At 45.4% G+C, this 17,091-nt stretch overlaps 1 protein-coding gene across 8 annotated transcripts in view; it reads left to right on the plus strand.

Annotated features, from left to right (window-relative positions):
* The window catches only part of LOC140408726 (septin-11), a 159,714-nt gene that overhangs the window by 123,005 nt on the left and 19,618 nt on the right, over positions 1-17,091 (plus strand). For all 8 annotated transcript variants that reach the window (XR_011940176.1, XR_011940177.1, XM_072496342.1 and 5 more), the window contains 3 exons: positions 11,119-11,280; positions 14,338-14,434; positions 16,849-17,017. Coding sequence is in view for 6 of the 8 variants with exons in the window: in XM_072496342.1 (XP_072352443.1) it covers positions 11,119-11,280; positions 14,338-14,434; positions 16,849-17,017 (428 nt within the window). In the remaining 2 variants the exon portion in view is untranslated. The remainder of the gene's footprint in view (positions 1-11,118; positions 11,281-14,337; positions 14,435-16,848; positions 17,018-17,091) is intronic.

The raw sequence follows: 17,091 nt of genomic DNA on the forward strand, positions 1-17,091 counted from the left end.
CTCTGCATCCATCGCTGCCACTATCTCTGCCTTCCCCTCCGCTGGGGGCATCATTATCACCCCCAACAGCCGTCGCACGTTAACATTCAGTTGTCTCCCCTTTACAAACCCTGTCTGGTCTTCATGCACCACCCCAGGGACACAATCCTCGATCCTCATCGTCAGCACTTTTGCCAGCAACTTGGCGTCTACATTCAGGAGCGAGATAGGCCTATATGACCCACATTGCAGCGGATCTTTATCTTGCTTCAGGATTAATGATATCATCGCCTCCGACATTGTCGGGGGTAGAGTCCCCCCTTCTCTGGCCTCGTTAAAGGTTCTTGCCAACAGCGGGGTCAACCAGTCCACGTACTTCCTATAAAATTCCACCGGGAACCCATCTGGTCCCAGGGCCTTCCCTGCCTGCATGTTCCCCAGCCCTTTAGTCACCTCGCCCACCCCGATTGGCGCCCCCAGACCTGCCACCTCCTGCTCCTCCACCTTCGGGAACCCTAGTTGGTCCAAAAACTGTTGCATCCCCTCTTTTCCCTCCGGGGGTTGGGACCTATATAGCCTCTCATAAAAGGTCTTCAACACTTCATTTACCTTCCCTGCACTCTGCACCGTAGTTCCCGTTCCATCCCTAACTCCCCCTATTTCCCTCGCCGCTATCCTCTTACGAAGCTGGTGGGCCAACAGCCGACTCGCCTTTTCCCCATATTTGTATCTCATCCCCTGTGCCTTCCTCCACTGTGCCTCTGCCTTCCCTGCGGTCAGCAGGTCAAACTCCATCTGAAGTCTTCGCCTCTCCCTATATAGTCCTTCGTCCGGGGCCTCCGCATATCTTTTATCCACACTCAAAATCTCCCCCACTAATCTCTCCCTTTCTTTGCCCTCTTTTTTTCTCCTTGTAAGCCCTAATGGAGATCAACTCTCCCCTAACCACCGCCTTCAGCGCTTCCCATACTACCCCCACCTGGACCTCGCCATCATCATTGGCCTCCAGGTACCTTTCAATACATCCCTGCACCCTTCCACAGACTCCCTCATCCGCCAATTGTACCACATCCAGTCGCCACAGTGGGCGCTGTTCCCTCTCCTCTCCTAGTTCCAGATCCACCCAGTGCGGGGCATGATCTGAAACGGCTATGGCCGAGTACTCCGTTCCTTCCACCCTCGAAATCAGTGCCCTACTCAAAACAAAGAAATCTATCCGGGAGTAAGCCTTATGAACATGGGAGAAAAAGGAAAACTCTTTGGCCAACGGCCTAGCAAATCTCCACGGATCCACTCCATTTGCTCCATAAATCCCCTGAGCACCTTGGCCGCTGCCGACCTTCTTCCGGTCCTGGATCTAGACCGATCTAACCCTGGATCCAGCACAGTATTGAAATTCCCCCCCCCCCCCCCCATTACCAGGCTTCCTACCTCCAGGTCTGGGATACGTCCCAGCATCCGCTTCATAAATCCCGCATCATCCCAGTTCGGGGCATATACGTTAACCAGCACGACCTCCATTCCCTGCAGTCTGCCACTCACATATCTGCCACCGTTGTCCACTACTATATTCCTAGCCTCGAACGACACCCGTTTCCCCACCAATATAGCCACCCCTCTATTTTTCGCGTCCAACCCTGAGTGAAACACCTGTCCCACCCATCCTTTCCTTAACCTAACCTGATCCGCCACCTTCAGATGCGTCTCCTGAAGCATGACCACGTCTGCCTTCAGTCCTTTTAAGTGCGCGAACACTCGGGCCCTCTTAATCGGCCCATTTAGGCATTTAGGCCTCTCGCATTCCACGTGATCAGCCGGACTGGGGGGCTGCCCCCCCCGCCGACTAGCCATCACCTACTCTAGGCCAGTCCCACATCCAGGTCACGCACCCACCAGTCCCCCAGGTGGCGCACTCCCGTCCCGACCACCTCTTCCCTTGCCAGCTCCCTCTCGGTCCCAGCAGCAGCAACCCAGTTATCCCCCCCCCCCCCCCCCCCACTAGATCCAATCTAGCATGGTTACTCCCCCCATAATGCTTCCGAAAGTCAGCTGACTCCAGCTGACCCCGGCTTCCCCCGCTCTCTCCTTGACCCCCCCCCCCCCCCCCCCCCGTGTGTGGAACTCTCATCCTCCTTGCGCCTATCTTCCCGCCATCATCTCCCTAGCGTGGGAAAAAACCCGCGCTTTCCTAGATCAGCCCCGCCCCCTATGGCGCCCACATGTCTCAGTGTCCCCCCCCCCCCCCCGTCAAAGAAGAAAGGGATTCTTCTCTTCCCTTTCCCCTCCCCATCCATCGTCCCGATACGGTGAACCTCCCATTCCCCAATTTACATTTCTATACATCAACATCGTCATCTCCCCCACAGCATCAGTCCCTCAGTTCTGGTCCAATTTCTCTTTTTGGGTGAAGGTCCATGCCTCTTCCGACGTTTCAAAATAATAGTGTCTATCTTGGTACGTACCCACAAGCGTGCCGGCTGCAGCATCCCAAACTTTACTTTCTTCTTGTGAAGCGCCGCCTTGGCCCGATTAAAACTCGCTCTCCTTCTCGCCACCTCCGCGCTCCAGTCCTGATACACTCGTATCACCGCAGTCTCCCACCTGCTACTCCATACCTTCTTGGCCCAGCTCAAAACAGCCTCTCTGTCGGTGAAGCGGTGAAATCTCACCACTATCGCCCTTGGTGGTTCTCCAGCCTTGGGTCTCCTCGCAAGGACCCGGTGAGCCCCTTCCACCTCCAGGGGGCCCAAGGGGGCCTCTGCTCCCATTAGCGAATGGCGCATCATGCTCACCTAAGCCCCAACGTCAGCTCCCTCCACTCCTTCGGGGAGACCCAGAATCCGGAGGTTCTTTCTCCTCGATCTGTTCTCCAGGGCTTCGAGTCTTTTGATACACCTCTTGTGTAGCGCCTCGTGCGTCTCCATTTTTACTGCTAGGCCCAGAATCTCATCCTCGTTCTCAGCTGCCTTCTCCTTCACCCCACGGAGCTCTATCGCCTGGGCCTTTTGCGTTTCTTTTAGCCCTTCGATTGCCAACAACATCGGCGCCAGCACCTCCTTCTTTAATTCCTCCACACACCGTCTAAGGAATTCCTGCTGATCTGGCCCCCATGTCGTCTGGTCTCCATCCGTCTCCATCTTGCTTCTTCCTTCTCTTCTCTGCCGCAGCTCCAGAGGATCCTTCGCAATCTGGCCACTACCACCGATCTTTTCCATACACACTAGGGGGGACTCCTTACTTCGTCACCCCACACTGGGTTTGGTCTGAAAAAATTTCCGTTGGGGCTCCCAAAAAGAGGAGCTGCCAAAACGTGCAGCTTAGCTGTGCATCGCTGCAACCGGAAGTCATCTCAACATCTCTTAAACTATGTACTCCCTCACTAATTGGTACCACAAGTTTGTCACTTCTCCACAATCCTGCACATCCTTTCCCAATCACTTCGTCGTCAGCTTGGTTTTCTCTGCAGTAATTACAATTTGTCATTATCACGCCATCCCATGGTCAAAATCTATCTTGTGGTCACAAACTTCAATTATCAGTGATGCCTGATGTTTCACAAAACAATCATGACAAACTGAATTCCCCAAATTTCCCTGGGATTTCCCCATTTCTGTCGTTCTAAATGCAATATCAACTCACCTGAATGCTCTCGATCTGCCATTTTCCTAGGTTTCATATGATTACTCCTTGTCCAAACTACTGGGCTACAAAATGTGCCATATCCTTGACACGATGTTTCATTATGTCGATAATGAATCATTTAAAACTGGGGTCCATTAATAACAGCTCTTGATCTATCATCCCATATTCTCAATTCCTTACTGATTACGTTTCTTCGTTTATAATAATCTCTTATTGAATTGGGTTGGATGTTTTAGTTCTGATACTAAGTTCTTTGCTCCAGGTGCCACTGATTCTCTAATTCAACGTCCCCCGTGCTGCTGTCAGCTTTGATTTAAAAAGTACAAATTACTTTTGCTGTTCCTAGGAAAAAGAGGGCCTGCATACTATAATGACCATTCTTCCATCGGTGTCTCAGTGTTTTAAGTGTTTTTTTTAATGCTACTCCCTGATCCTCCACCATTTTCTTTCCTGAATATTTTTTTTTTAATGTATGCCCATCTGGCTTGTTCTTCGTCCTCCTTAACTTTACTACCATCCGTATATACCACCCAAGCATTTACTAACTCTGTTCTGCTAACTGATTTATTAAGTTTCTGTCCCTCTTTAATGTTGTGAATAAACATTAAGGCAGGGTTTAAAAGAATGGTTTCCCATCTTTCCCTTCGAGCTGTATTCGCGCCTTGCTGACAACCCTGTCTCTTGGTCAACTCTGTCAATTCTAAAAATTCAGTTGTGACATAAATTTTCTTCCCGGTTGATAAATTTTCAATCTATGCTATCCTTTTTGTTATGGCTGCCAGACATTTTGCGATGTCCGAAAACTTTTGTTCAGCCCTTGCCCAATTTCCTGTCAGTGTTTGATAGGTGTCTGAGTACTATGATTAACAAGCACCATCCATATCCATTTGCGTACAGATCAGGTTTAATGCTCAAACTGTCCTCTCCATGTCTCTCCTCTAATGGCCCGGATGTTGCTACAGCTGGTTTTAACTGGTCCAAACTCCTCTATGCTACACTGGTCCACCTAAAATCCCCTTTCAAAGTTTCATAAATGGGTCTAGCATAAAGACTAAAGTCTTCCACTACTGGTCTCAAATACCCCAAAATTCCCATGATTTGCTGAAGCCCGATTTGTGAAACGGGCGCTGCGATTCTAGCAACTTTCTCTCTCATCCCAACACTGGCTTCCCTACCTGCCCTTGACACGAATACCCTAGATAGTCGACTTCGCTCCTGCCACTCTGGCATTTCTTTAACCCTATCTTAAATCCTGCTTCATTAAGTGTTTTAATAAATTTGGTCACTCTTTCAACATGTGTCCCCCTGATCATCATCTCCAATTAACACATCATCAATATATACTAAAGCCAAATCATCTTTAATCAGCTCCCTTACTATTGCCTGAAAGTGGTTCGAGGAATTAACATATCCTTGTGGCAATTTACAGTATACGTAATGTTTAGTGCCAAATGTAAATGCTGTCTTTTCCCTGTTGTCTGGGTCTAACGGAACACTCCAGAATCCGTTGGCTAAATCTATACTAGTTAAATAAGTTTTGCCTGCCACCTTCTCCAATGTAGTTTGCGGATTTACTAAATCCTTCCTTTTTTTTTTGACCTTGTTTAATGCTTTGTAATTCGTTACTATTCTAAATGTACCATCAGGCTTGCTAACTGCCTGAAGTGGGCTATTCGCGATGCATATGTGACTTATTGAATGATTCCCTGCTGTTCTAACTCTTTGTTCATTATCTCCAGCTCGCATTTGGCACCTCGGGTCAAGAGATATTGCTTTTACGGCCTGTGTCGGTCTCCCTGGATTGTGTGCTGATTAACCCTGTGTCATTCTTTCTATTGCTAGGTTTGCTTTCCTTATTTCCTCTACGTTATCAATTAGTTTTAATATCTTAATTTTTTTTATTTCTGCATCTATTTTTAATAATCTTTCCCTGCCATCAGATTCTCATTTCCTGATACTGCAAGTAATACTCCTAATCTAAGCTCCAGTCCCATATCTTTATTCCCTAAAGCTCCGTCTGCAATGTAGTTCACATTCTAAACTTCATTTCTTCTGCTAGTGACTTCTTGCAAGTCAGCGGGCACTAGGACCCGGTGGAGCTGTGCCATATCACTTCCACCGACTACCTCCTAATACTGGTCTCATTGGTCCCTGTGTTTCTAGCCCCTACTGCCACAATGCCACTCTCCACTATCCCAATATACTGCGAGGGCATGTTCTAATTAATTTTTCTTGAAAGCGGTATCCTGCTACAGTCCCTATTCTGTCTGCTCTCGGGACTGCCTAACCCCGGGACTGCCTACCCGCTGGGGTCAGTGCTTGCAGCGTCCCCTCAAGTTCTGAGTGCTTATACACCAAGGCCCTACAGTAGTTGAATAGCCCCCAGTACTTGCCTAACCCCTCTTACGGTCTGGGGTTTGGGCATCTCTAAAATGACCGTCTTCCTTTCTACTGGGATCTTCCTTTCCCCTGTGTAATCTTAAAATGAAGTTTAAAAATCCATAGTCTTTGCGATATGAAAATCCCCGAATCTTAAATTTGATGTGTCGTGAGTTTACAGAGAAAATACTGAAATCTCTACAAATTTGGAACTCACCGAACAAAATTTCTAAATGTAGATACATCATGGCTGCCTCTAGCAAAGGAGCACATGGACTCAGTTCACCGAATGCCTGGTCTTCGCATTTCAATTTTAGATTCCTATGTTCTCTCTCTCCCCTTTTTTTTTTAAGCAGCCAAGACTATGCCGAGTTCAACTAATCATTTACAAATCCCAATTTATACATTTTGATTTTGCTTTTTGTTTACTTCCTGAGAATTGTGTTCTAAATATCTTCCACAATGTTAATCATTATTACTAATTTTCTAAATACCTTTCAAATACTTGCCCTGTTTTAAATCTCCCTTTAACTGCCCCTGTATACCTCCTAATTGATGTGCAACATCGTTTTGCAAACACAACATTTTAAAAACTAGGAATACCAGAGGAAGTTATGAAACACACACACTCATTCATCCACTGAGATCTCCACTCAAAACTAAAGGAATTCAAAGCATTTTCCTTGCATTCATCTCAACCAACTGGACAATAAAACTTTGAATTTACACAGAAACACAATGTTTTTTCCCTTTTCCCTTCTTCAAAACTGTTAAGTAAATTTAAACATCCTTAAGCCTCCTCTGTTCCGATACGGTTCTGAATTTTCCAAGTCTCTGGTTCCCCCTAGTGGCCATTCATCTCCCAACTTTTATCTCCTAAAAACAAATCCAACTTAGCCAATTCTAATTGTACGGAATTGAATTGTCTCCAGAACATTCCATCAGCGGTCTTAACTGAATTGTCTCTGTGACATTCCCTCAACCCGTTAAAGACCTTAACCGAATTAAAGTGTAATTCAATACAACCAATTTTAATTTTCAACCCACATGCACGGAACTGAATATCACTGTGATATTGCCTCAGTTGCTAACTGACTTATCGCCCGATAGTCCCTCAAATCTCGTTTAACCCTCAGCCGTGCCTACATCGACTGAAATTAAGTTTCAAATCCGCCAGACTGACCTTTGATTTCGTCGAACGATCTTACCCGACCATAGGCGAGTGACCAAACCCACTTCGGACTACGAGGCAGGGGAAAACCGACGTGGTCCTTTATAATCTACTCACACCATGGGCCCATTTCCCCACTCTCCGTCCAAGGCTGGTTTAATTCTAATTTCGAGAATAGTCGGGAATTTGCTCTCTCAATCCCACCGCTGCCACCAAATGACGATATTGAGTTATTTCTGCCCTCAGTCTGGTGTCAGTCAAACCCTGAGTTGGATTGTAGGTATTGATTTATTTTATTTCAAATAGCTTGCAAGCTCCACTCACTTTGATAAAAAGGCAGGAGACTCCATGTCTCTTGAAACTTCCAGAGCGAGTGAGACAAAGGACGCACAGCATCTGGTTTCACACACACGGATTCAGCATAGAGTTTCTCATACCCACAACTAAATAAGGTAACGGTGACAAATACAAAGCTCCCATAGGCTTTCCTCCGCATTCCTTAATTCTGAGGCCCCTCTCACCAGTCTCTCCTGCAACAAAGAAATGGTCCTAATGGCTGCCCATCCCCCTCTTCATGCTTTGCGAAATCCCAGTTACAGGCAATTAGACTGCTACCCATTTTCTCCAGCCTAAGCTAGAGATGTTTAAAAGTCCGCTACTCTAATCCTCTAATCACCTGTATTAGTATCTACTCCTAACTTTACCTAACTACTTATAGCTACTTATCCCCTTTCTAGTACCTTGCTTTTTTGCTCCATTCCTCAAGTGAGCACCTCTGTCTTGTGCCACTGTGCCACCAGAAGTATCCAGAGCTGGTGGTGTTTTTCCGTACGCTCGCCATGGGAGCATTGTATAGTAGTTTCACCCACAAGGTGAACTGCTTCATCTTTGAGTCCCACTCCAGGGGCTTGGAGGTGTACAGTTCCCGGTAGAATGTCACAACAGTCTCGTTAATCCCGTCTGGCGCTGACTAGTCTGCCATTCCTGTCCTACACCTGTGCTATTGCCAATCCACCTCCAATATGGAGTTGACCAATTGTTGCCTAGCCACCCTCTCCTTCCTATCTGTGAGAGCACTGTATGGTACAATCTCCCCACACCCTCCCCCCACACCCTTATCACTGCCTCCCAGAATGTGGAGGGTAAGACCTCCCCGTTCTGGTTGCAGGTTACATATCCATCAATGGCTTTGATATCCTATCACAGAGTGCCCTGTCAGCATGGAGGGCTATGTCCAGCCTCCATGGGGGCGTTGTGCCTGATCTGTCTCCAACCTCACATTTAGGTAGTGTGGAGTGTGGTCAGAGATTACTACTGTGGAGTATTCTGTCCCTAACATCCCTGGACGCACCCATTTCCACACGACAAAGAATTTGATCCTTGTGTCAACTCTGGATCCAGGAGAAGAAGGCAAACCACCTCCATGGGTCCACTACCCCCATCTGCTCCATAAAGGCATTTAGTTCAGATGGGGGAAAGCGGGATTAGGCTGTTGAGATGGATGATCAGCCATGACCACAATGAATGACGGAGCGGGCTTGAAGGGCCAAATAGCCTCTTCCTGCCCCTTTTTTTTCTATGTTCTCTAGTCATGTTTGACTGTTTCCCTGATTTGGATCTGGATCTGACCGTCCGTTGGTCCTGTACATGGTTGATACCCCCCCGCCCCGCCCCAAGTAACATGTATGGAACGTCTATCCCACCCAGAACTTCCTTACCCTCAGTCAGTCCTTCTCCCTCAGGTGCTTCTCATGAAGGAAGATTATGTCATTGTCAATCAATTGATCAGGGCTCCATCACTCTGATCGATCAAGTCCAATCAGCGGCTGCCAATCGATTTCGGGGTGCGCAGTCAGTGGCCATGTCTGGAATTGTTGGGGGCAGGGGCTTAGGTGCCGCTGTGTCTGGTAAACAATGTGATTGACAGGATGGTTCTATTGTTCCTGGGATGCCTGGAGATGGTCTTTTTCCTGGGCTTTCAAAAACATCTGAGCAGCTTTTGTCTGTCTGCAAGCTGCAGCCTGTCTGTCCCTGACTTTGACCATTTTTCCCAGCCTTCTTTGCGGGAGGCCATTTTAGATGGCCACATTGTCCTTTCAGCTCCTTAGGATTTGAGGGCATATCTTTGCATCTGTGATGTTTCGGAGAAGGGTAGAGTGTGTGTTGGGTTTGGTTGACTAAGCGGCCGATTTTGGGGATAAAAGTGCTTATTTCCAAGTTTCTCAGAGGAGAGTCACCTTTCCTGCGACTGCTCAGCACACCCTCGCCACTGGAAGTTGACAGCTGTTTTAATGAAACCAGGTCAACTGTGAACTACAATAAATGAGAAAGTTGAATGCCTCTTGATTTTTCCACCTATAGCAAGTCACTCGCAGGAGATAATAACCTTTAACCTTTAAAAAAATAAAATAAAATAAAAATTTTAGAGTATCCAATTCTTTTTTTCCCCAATGAAGGGGCAATTCACCTACCCTGCACATCTTTGGGTTGTGGGGGTGAGACACATGCAAACACAGGGAGAATGTGCAAACTCCACATGGACAGTGACACAGGGTCGGGATCGAATCCGGGTCCTCAGCGCCTTGAGGCAGCAGTGCGAACCACTGCGCCACCGTGCTGCCCCGGTAGTAATCTTAATCTGAGTTTACATAACATGGGAAAAATCGTGTGGAGCTTTGCAGAGAGAAAAATAAAAAAGAACCATACACTGAGCCACAGTGTATGAAAGAAAGATTGGTCAAAATGTGTTTTTTTTTTTGCAAACTTCGTGTGTGGGGGAATTCCAGGGATTGTAACCAAGCTACCTTGGTTCAACGGATGGAGCAATGGAGCAGACCAAAGTTCCAAAGGGAGAGGATTGGACAAGGTTGCAAAGATGCTGTGGAGAAATTAAAAATTACGGACTAGGGTTCAAGATGTTGGAATGCGAGCATGGACTGAATGTCGATCTCCAGTAGTGAGAGGTGACCAAGTGTAATTTAACTTTGGACAGGATGCAGACTGTCAAATTTTGAACAACTTTGAGACTAATTGGTTATTCATCTCATTGCTGTTTTAAGGACTTTGTTGTTTTGTAGACAAATGCCTGAAATATCAGTTAACTGTGCTCTGAGAACAAGTGAGAAGTGCTGTCCAAATGCAAGTTATTTATTTTATTAGCAGGCAGCACACTGGAGAAACTACAGTAACTTCAAATTGTGCATTGTAGTAAACAATTGCTTCTATTGTTTACCAGTCTCCGGCTCAGAATTGACATTTTGGTGATTTCCCCATTGCAGACAGGCAGTGGTGTCACAGCAAGGCTCCCGCCTAGTAATTAAAAAAAAAAAATGTTTTGTAATTAAGGAGCAATTTATCGTGACCCATTCACCTATCCTGCACATCTTTGGATTGTGGGGGTGACACGGGAAGAATGTGCAAACTCGACACGGACAGTGACCCGGGGCCGGGATCAAATCCGAGTCCTCGGACTGTGAATCAGCAGTTCTAACCACTGCGCCACCGTGCTGCGCCCTCCCCCCACCTGTTAATTTAGTTTCACAACCTTTACTGGTCCCTTGAGCCAGCAGCACCATTCAATAAGATCATAGCTGACTGCCTGTCTCTTCTCCACTTTCCCATCCACTTGCCATTTCCCTTGATTTCCTGAGACCAAAAACTCTGCTTTAGCAATCCAGGGAACACATTTATACGGCATTGTCATGTGCAAGAGAGAATGAGAGTGAACTGTGACCCATCTCTTGCTATGCCACTGATCAGTTTAACATCAACATTAATCAAAAATATGACTCCATTTTAATCTAGTTATTCAACTGCACTTTATAGCCATTAAGTTGATTTTTTAATAAAAGTAAACTTTAACATGTAACTATTATTCTGCAGAATTCAGGATGTCGCCTTTTGGCCAAACAAAGCAAACCAGAGCCGATGTATTTTTATTTTTACAGGTGAATATAATCCCCATCATTGCCAAAGCAGACACAATATCCAAGAGTGAACTGCATAAATTCAAGATCAAAATCATGAGTGAATTAGTCAGTAATGGCGTGCAGATTTACCAATTCCCAACGGATGATGAAACAGTTGCCGAAATCAATTCAACAATGAATGTAGGTTGTAATTGTGGAATATATTTGCTTTTTAACATTTGTCATGATAAATGTTAGGTTTGTCTTGATTTCTTGCCATCTAATTTGTAATGCAAAATGACTGAAGTTGCTGTCCTAATATCACTTCTCAACAATTTCCCTCATAAGGTTTAATTTTGTACATCTCTGAAGAGTCACTTAACGCTCTGCGTTTTAAAAAAATTAACCAAACCTTCTTGAAATCTCATTAGAATAAATGTATTCCGTTTGAAGGTTGTAATCCATATTGTCACTGTAATTTCTAACTGGGGAATGGTATTGTGGTCTACTGGGACAGATTGCCTTGAAACAAATAGTCCTGGTCACCCCTGCGAAATTCTTAGTGACATCTGTGGGCTTGTGCTAAAGATAGGAGAGCTGTCCTGCAGACTACATAAGCTACAGCCTGACGTCATCATATTCACGGAATCATACCTTATAGACAATGTCCCAGGCGCCATCATCGCCACTCCTGGTTATGTCTTGCCTCACTGGCAGGACAGGTACACCAGAAAAGGTGACACAGTGGTATACAGTTGGGAGGGAGTTGCCCTGGGAGTCCTCAGAATTGGCTCTGTCATGAAGTCTCATGGCATCTAATCAACCATGGGCAAGGAAATCTCTTGTTGATTACCACCGACACCATTCCCCCACCCCTCCAGCCAGAATCAGTACCCCGGGGTTTGTGGCAGGTGGCGAGGGAACCAACAGGAGGGAAAAACCCACTTAACCTCGTCCTTGTCAATCTACCTTTCACAGATGCATCTGTCCATGACGGTATTTGTAGGAGTGACTAGTGTATAGTCCTTGCGGAGACAAAGTCCCATCTTCACATTCCAAATGCCCATCTGTGTGACCCTACCACTATGCTAGATGAGAGAGATTTCGAACAGATCTAGCCTCAAAACATCATGAGGCACTGTGGGCTTTTACAGCAACAGAATTGTATTCAACCGCAACCTGTAACCTCATGGCCCGGCATCTATCCCATTCTATCATTGTCATCGGGTCAGGTGATTAGACTTGATGCAAGAGGGCATGCCAGGAGCAGAACCAGGCATACCTTAAAATGAGGTGTTAACCTGGTGAAGCTACAACATAGGATTACTTGCATGCCAAACATTGGGAGCAGCAAGTGATTGACAGAGCTAAGCAATCCCAAAGCTAATGGATCAGATGTAACCTCTGCAGTCCTGCCACATTCTGTCGTGAATGATGGTGGACAATTAAATGATTAACTTGAGGAGGAGGAGGCTACATCACTTAGTGATGGCAAGCCAGCAAATCAGTGCAAAAGACAAAGTTGAAGCATTTGCAACCATCTTCAGCCAGAAGTGCCGAGTGAATGATCCATTTCCCCCTCCTCCGATATTCCCACCTTGCCCACAGCAAGTTTGATTCACTCCACGTGATATCAAGAAATGGCTGAAGTCACTGGATACTGCAAAGGCTATAGGCCCAAATAACATTCTGACAATAGCACTAAAGACATGTGCTCCAGACCTAGCGGTGCCCTTTGCCAATCTGTTCCAGTACAGCTACAGCACTGGCATTTACCTGGCAATGTGGAAAACTGTTCATGTATGTCCTATACACAAAAAGCAGGACAAATCCAACCCGGCCAATTACTGCCCCATCAGTCTACTCTCTATCATCAGCAAAGTGATGAAAGTTGTCATCAACAGTGCTTTCAAGCATACTTACTCAGAAACAACCTTCTCATTGTCACTAAGATTGTGTTCCTCCAGGGCCACTCATCTCTTGACCTCATTACAGCCTTGGTCCAAACATGGACAAAAGAGTTGAGGTGAGAGTGACTGCCCTTGACATCAAGGCAGCATTTGATTGAGTGTGGCATCAGTGACACTGAATCAGGGGGAACGCTCTTCACTCACTCAATGCGAGATGGTTGTTGTTGCTGGAGGTTAATCACCTCAGTCTCAGGATATTTCTGCAGATGTTCCTCGGAGTGTCTGAGGCCCAAACATCTTCAGCTGTTTCATCAATGACCATCCCTCCATCACTGATAACTACACAATGTTCAGCACCATTCACGACTCCGATACTGCAGCAGTCCGTACACTTATGTAGCAAGTCATGACCAACATTGAGGCGTGGGCTGATAAGTGACAAGTAACATTTGTTGCACGTGTGTCAGGCAATGACTATTTCCAACAAGAAAGAATCTAATCACATCCCATTGGCATTCAATAGCATTACCATCACTGAATTCCCCACTGTCAACACCCTGGAGATGACTGTTGGCCAGAAATTAACTGGGCCAGCCATTTAAGTACTATGGTAATAATAGCAGGTCAGAGGTTTGGAGTTCTATGACCAACAACTCGCCCAATGACTCCCCAAAGCCTATCCACAAGGTACAAGTCAGGCGTGTGATGAAATACCCTCCACTTGCCTGGATAAGTGCAGCTCCAACAACATTCAAGAAACTCAACACCATCCAGAACAACTTAATTGGCACCGTAAACATCTCCCCAACTGACACTCCGCGCGCGGCAGCAGTCTGTACCAGCTGAGATGCATTGCAGCAATTCATTAACTCTCCTTCAATAGCACCATCCAAACCTGAAACTTGTACCATCTAGAAGGACAACAGCAGCAGATGCATACGAACACCACCTGCAAGTTCCCCTTCCAAGCCACTCACCATCCTAATTTGGCATTATATTGCTGTTCCTTCACTGTCTCTGGACATAAATCCCGGAACTCCCCTCCTAACAGCACTGTGGTTCAAAAAATGGACAGTCAGCACCACCTTCTCAAGGGATGGGCAATAATTGCTGACCTAACCAATGATGTCCACTTCCCGTGAAAGAATAGATAAAAATAAATGTCACAATTAGACACTGTTGTAGATTTTGTTCTTTTTGGATTTGTACTTTCAAAGTGATTGATTTTACTTGAAAACCGTGCGCTATGTCAGAAAAGCATTTGCATAGTAAAGGAGTGTAATGGTCCCTTTTCACCCTGCTGCAGACTGACGTAGTAAGAACTAATTTCTTTTTTCTTTCTCTGCAGGGCCATCTTCCATTTGCTGTTGTTGGCAGCACTGAAGAAATAAAGATTGGCAATAAAATGGCAAAAGCTCGGCAATACCCCTGGGGAATTGTACAGGGTATGCTTGACTAGTAGATGCATTTTTAAAAAAAAAAAGAAGAAATCTGACCCCTTAAGTTGTGTGCTCGATGGCTGGAGGATAAATTGCAAAATTGCCATGCGCAGTTCTTCCTGATGATAGATTGACTCAAAGTGCTCTCGATCTTACTTTGGAATTTTGTGAACCTATCAGTCGTCATGTGCAGCAGTGTAACAGCCATAATTGATGCGTTGTGTTTTTCGCTCATTGCCACTGAATCCAGGTGCTGACTTGGGTGCCTCAGTACGTCAAGGAGAGTAGTCACCAGGCTGTGGTTCCGGTTCCCCAACAGCACATCATGCATTTCACAGGAAAATTATTTTGGGGAAAAAATTACCTCCTGGAAGTGAAGAACTTTTTTCCATTCTAGTAAACCTCTATTTGGACATGATGTGGCCAAGTAATTCTCTCCCTTTTGAAGATGTTACATTTTTGCTTGATGTTTTTGAATTACGTAAAATAGCATTCAAAGCATATCTATTCTTTGCCTGCAATAGGACAATAGATTTTTTCAAAAATCTTTTTTTAAAAGAAATTTAGAGTAATTATTATTTTCCAATTAAGGGGCAATTTAATGTGGCCAATGTACCTAACCTGCACATCTTTGGTTTGTGGGGGTGAGACCCACGCAGACAAGGGGAGAATGTGCAAACTCCAGACAGATGGTGACCTGGGGCCAGGGTCGAACGCAGGTCCTCGGCGTGTTAGGCAGCAGTGCTAACCACTGTGCCACCATGCTGCCCTTAATAATAATAATAATAATAATAATAATCTTTATTAGTGTTGCACGTAGGCTTACATTAACACTGCAATGAAGTTACTGTGAAAATGCCCTAGTCGCCACACTATGACACCTGTTTGGGTACACTGAGGGAGAATTCAGAACCTAACAAACACATCTTTCGGGACTTGTGGGAGGAAACCGCCTGCCCTAGGGCAGCATGGTAGCATTGTGGATAGCACAATTGCTTCACAGCTCCAGGGTCCCAGGTTTGATTCTCGGCTTGGGTCACTGTCTGTGTGGAGTCTGCACATTGTCCCCGTGTGTGCGTGGGTTTCCTCCGGGTGCTCCGGTTTCCTCCCACAGTCCAAAGATGTGCAGGTTAGGTGGATTGGCCATGCTAAATTGCCCTTAGTGTCCAAAATTGCCCTTAGTGTTGGGTGGGGTTACTGGGTTATGGGGTTAGGGTGGAGGTGTGGACCTTGGGTCGGGTGCTCTTTCCAAGAGCCGGTGCAGACTTGATGGGCCGAATGGCCTCCTTCTGCACTGCAAATTCTATGTTCTATGAAACCGGAGCACCCGGAGACGACGCACGCAGACACTGGGAGAACATGCAGACTCCGTACAGACAGTGACACAAGCCAGTAATCGAACCCAGGCCCCTGGCACTGTGAAGCAACAGTGCTAACTACTGTGCTACCATGCCGTGATTTGTGGTTTTCCATGAGATGACCTGAAACAGAATACAGTGCATCCTGCAAACAACAGATATACTTATATTTAACATAAGTTTCATATAAACAGTACAACTCATAGGCCTGTGAAATAGTATGTAATCCACTCTTTGCTTCTATATTTTAGGGTTCATACCACATTGGATTATAGCACTGAACTGAGTAACAGTGAACCAAATTATAGTACTGGGCTACTTTGTACTGAATAATAAGTCTACAGAGTAGGAGGTGATTTACATCCAAAAGATCAACTTTAGATTCTGGTGATTTAAGCACAGTTGCACTTGTGAAACAACCCTGATCACATTTCAGCACCAGTCACAGCCTGAAAATGAATGTGCATGGTGGTAGCAAATGATGGTTGAATCCTTTAAGGATAAATTGCAACAATGAAACCTTAGGAGTTTAAAAAAATGTACCTTGTAAAATCAACATGGGGAGAGCGTTGGTGTGTCTTGGCACAAAAGCTTAATTATGGAAATATTTTAAGCAATGCATGATTACAAAAAAACAGAATTGGGTACACTAAATTTATTCTAAAAAGTATATTGAAAAAAAAAATGCATGATTACTTTGTAGAATGTAGTCAGTTTATATGCCAGTGGCTGCAATACCTCATGTAATTTGAGACTAGTTGTCATCATGAACACGCAACACTACCTTTAAACAAATGTCTAGTTTTTTAAAATGCTGTCATGCTCCCCATTCACCAGCTCCTCCCCCCCCCCCCCCCCCCCAGAAACCAGTAGACAACCAGTACAATGTACAAATACAATCTAAAAGTGTCTTACAGTCTGTCATCATTGATTTGTGGAAATATTAAGACACTTGAAATTACACGCTTTAGACTTTGTTTCAAAGAATACGGTTGCTGTCAAAAAATACTTATTTCTCCATATTTCTGATCTCCCCTTTTTCAAAAAAATAAATCACGATAGTGGAAAATGAAAACCACTGTGACTTTGTGAAGCTGCGTGAAATGTTGATTCGTGTAAATATGGAGGATCTGAGGGAGCAGACACATGCACGTCATTATGAACTGTACAGGCGCTGCAAACTGGAGGAAATGGGATTTAAAGACACAGACCCAGACAGCAAACCATTCAGGTACAAAATTAGTTTTAAAGTTTGTCAAGGTTTACTTCTTCAGTGAGGTTGATGTCCTGTAAAATTATAGCAAA

This window comes from Scyliorhinus torazame, chromosome 3, assembly GCF_047496885.1.
Source record: "Scyliorhinus torazame isolate Kashiwa2021f chromosome 3, sScyTor2.1, whole genome shotgun sequence".
NCBI lineage: Eukaryota > Metazoa > Chordata > Chondrichthyes > Carcharhiniformes > Scyliorhinidae > Scyliorhinus > Scyliorhinus torazame.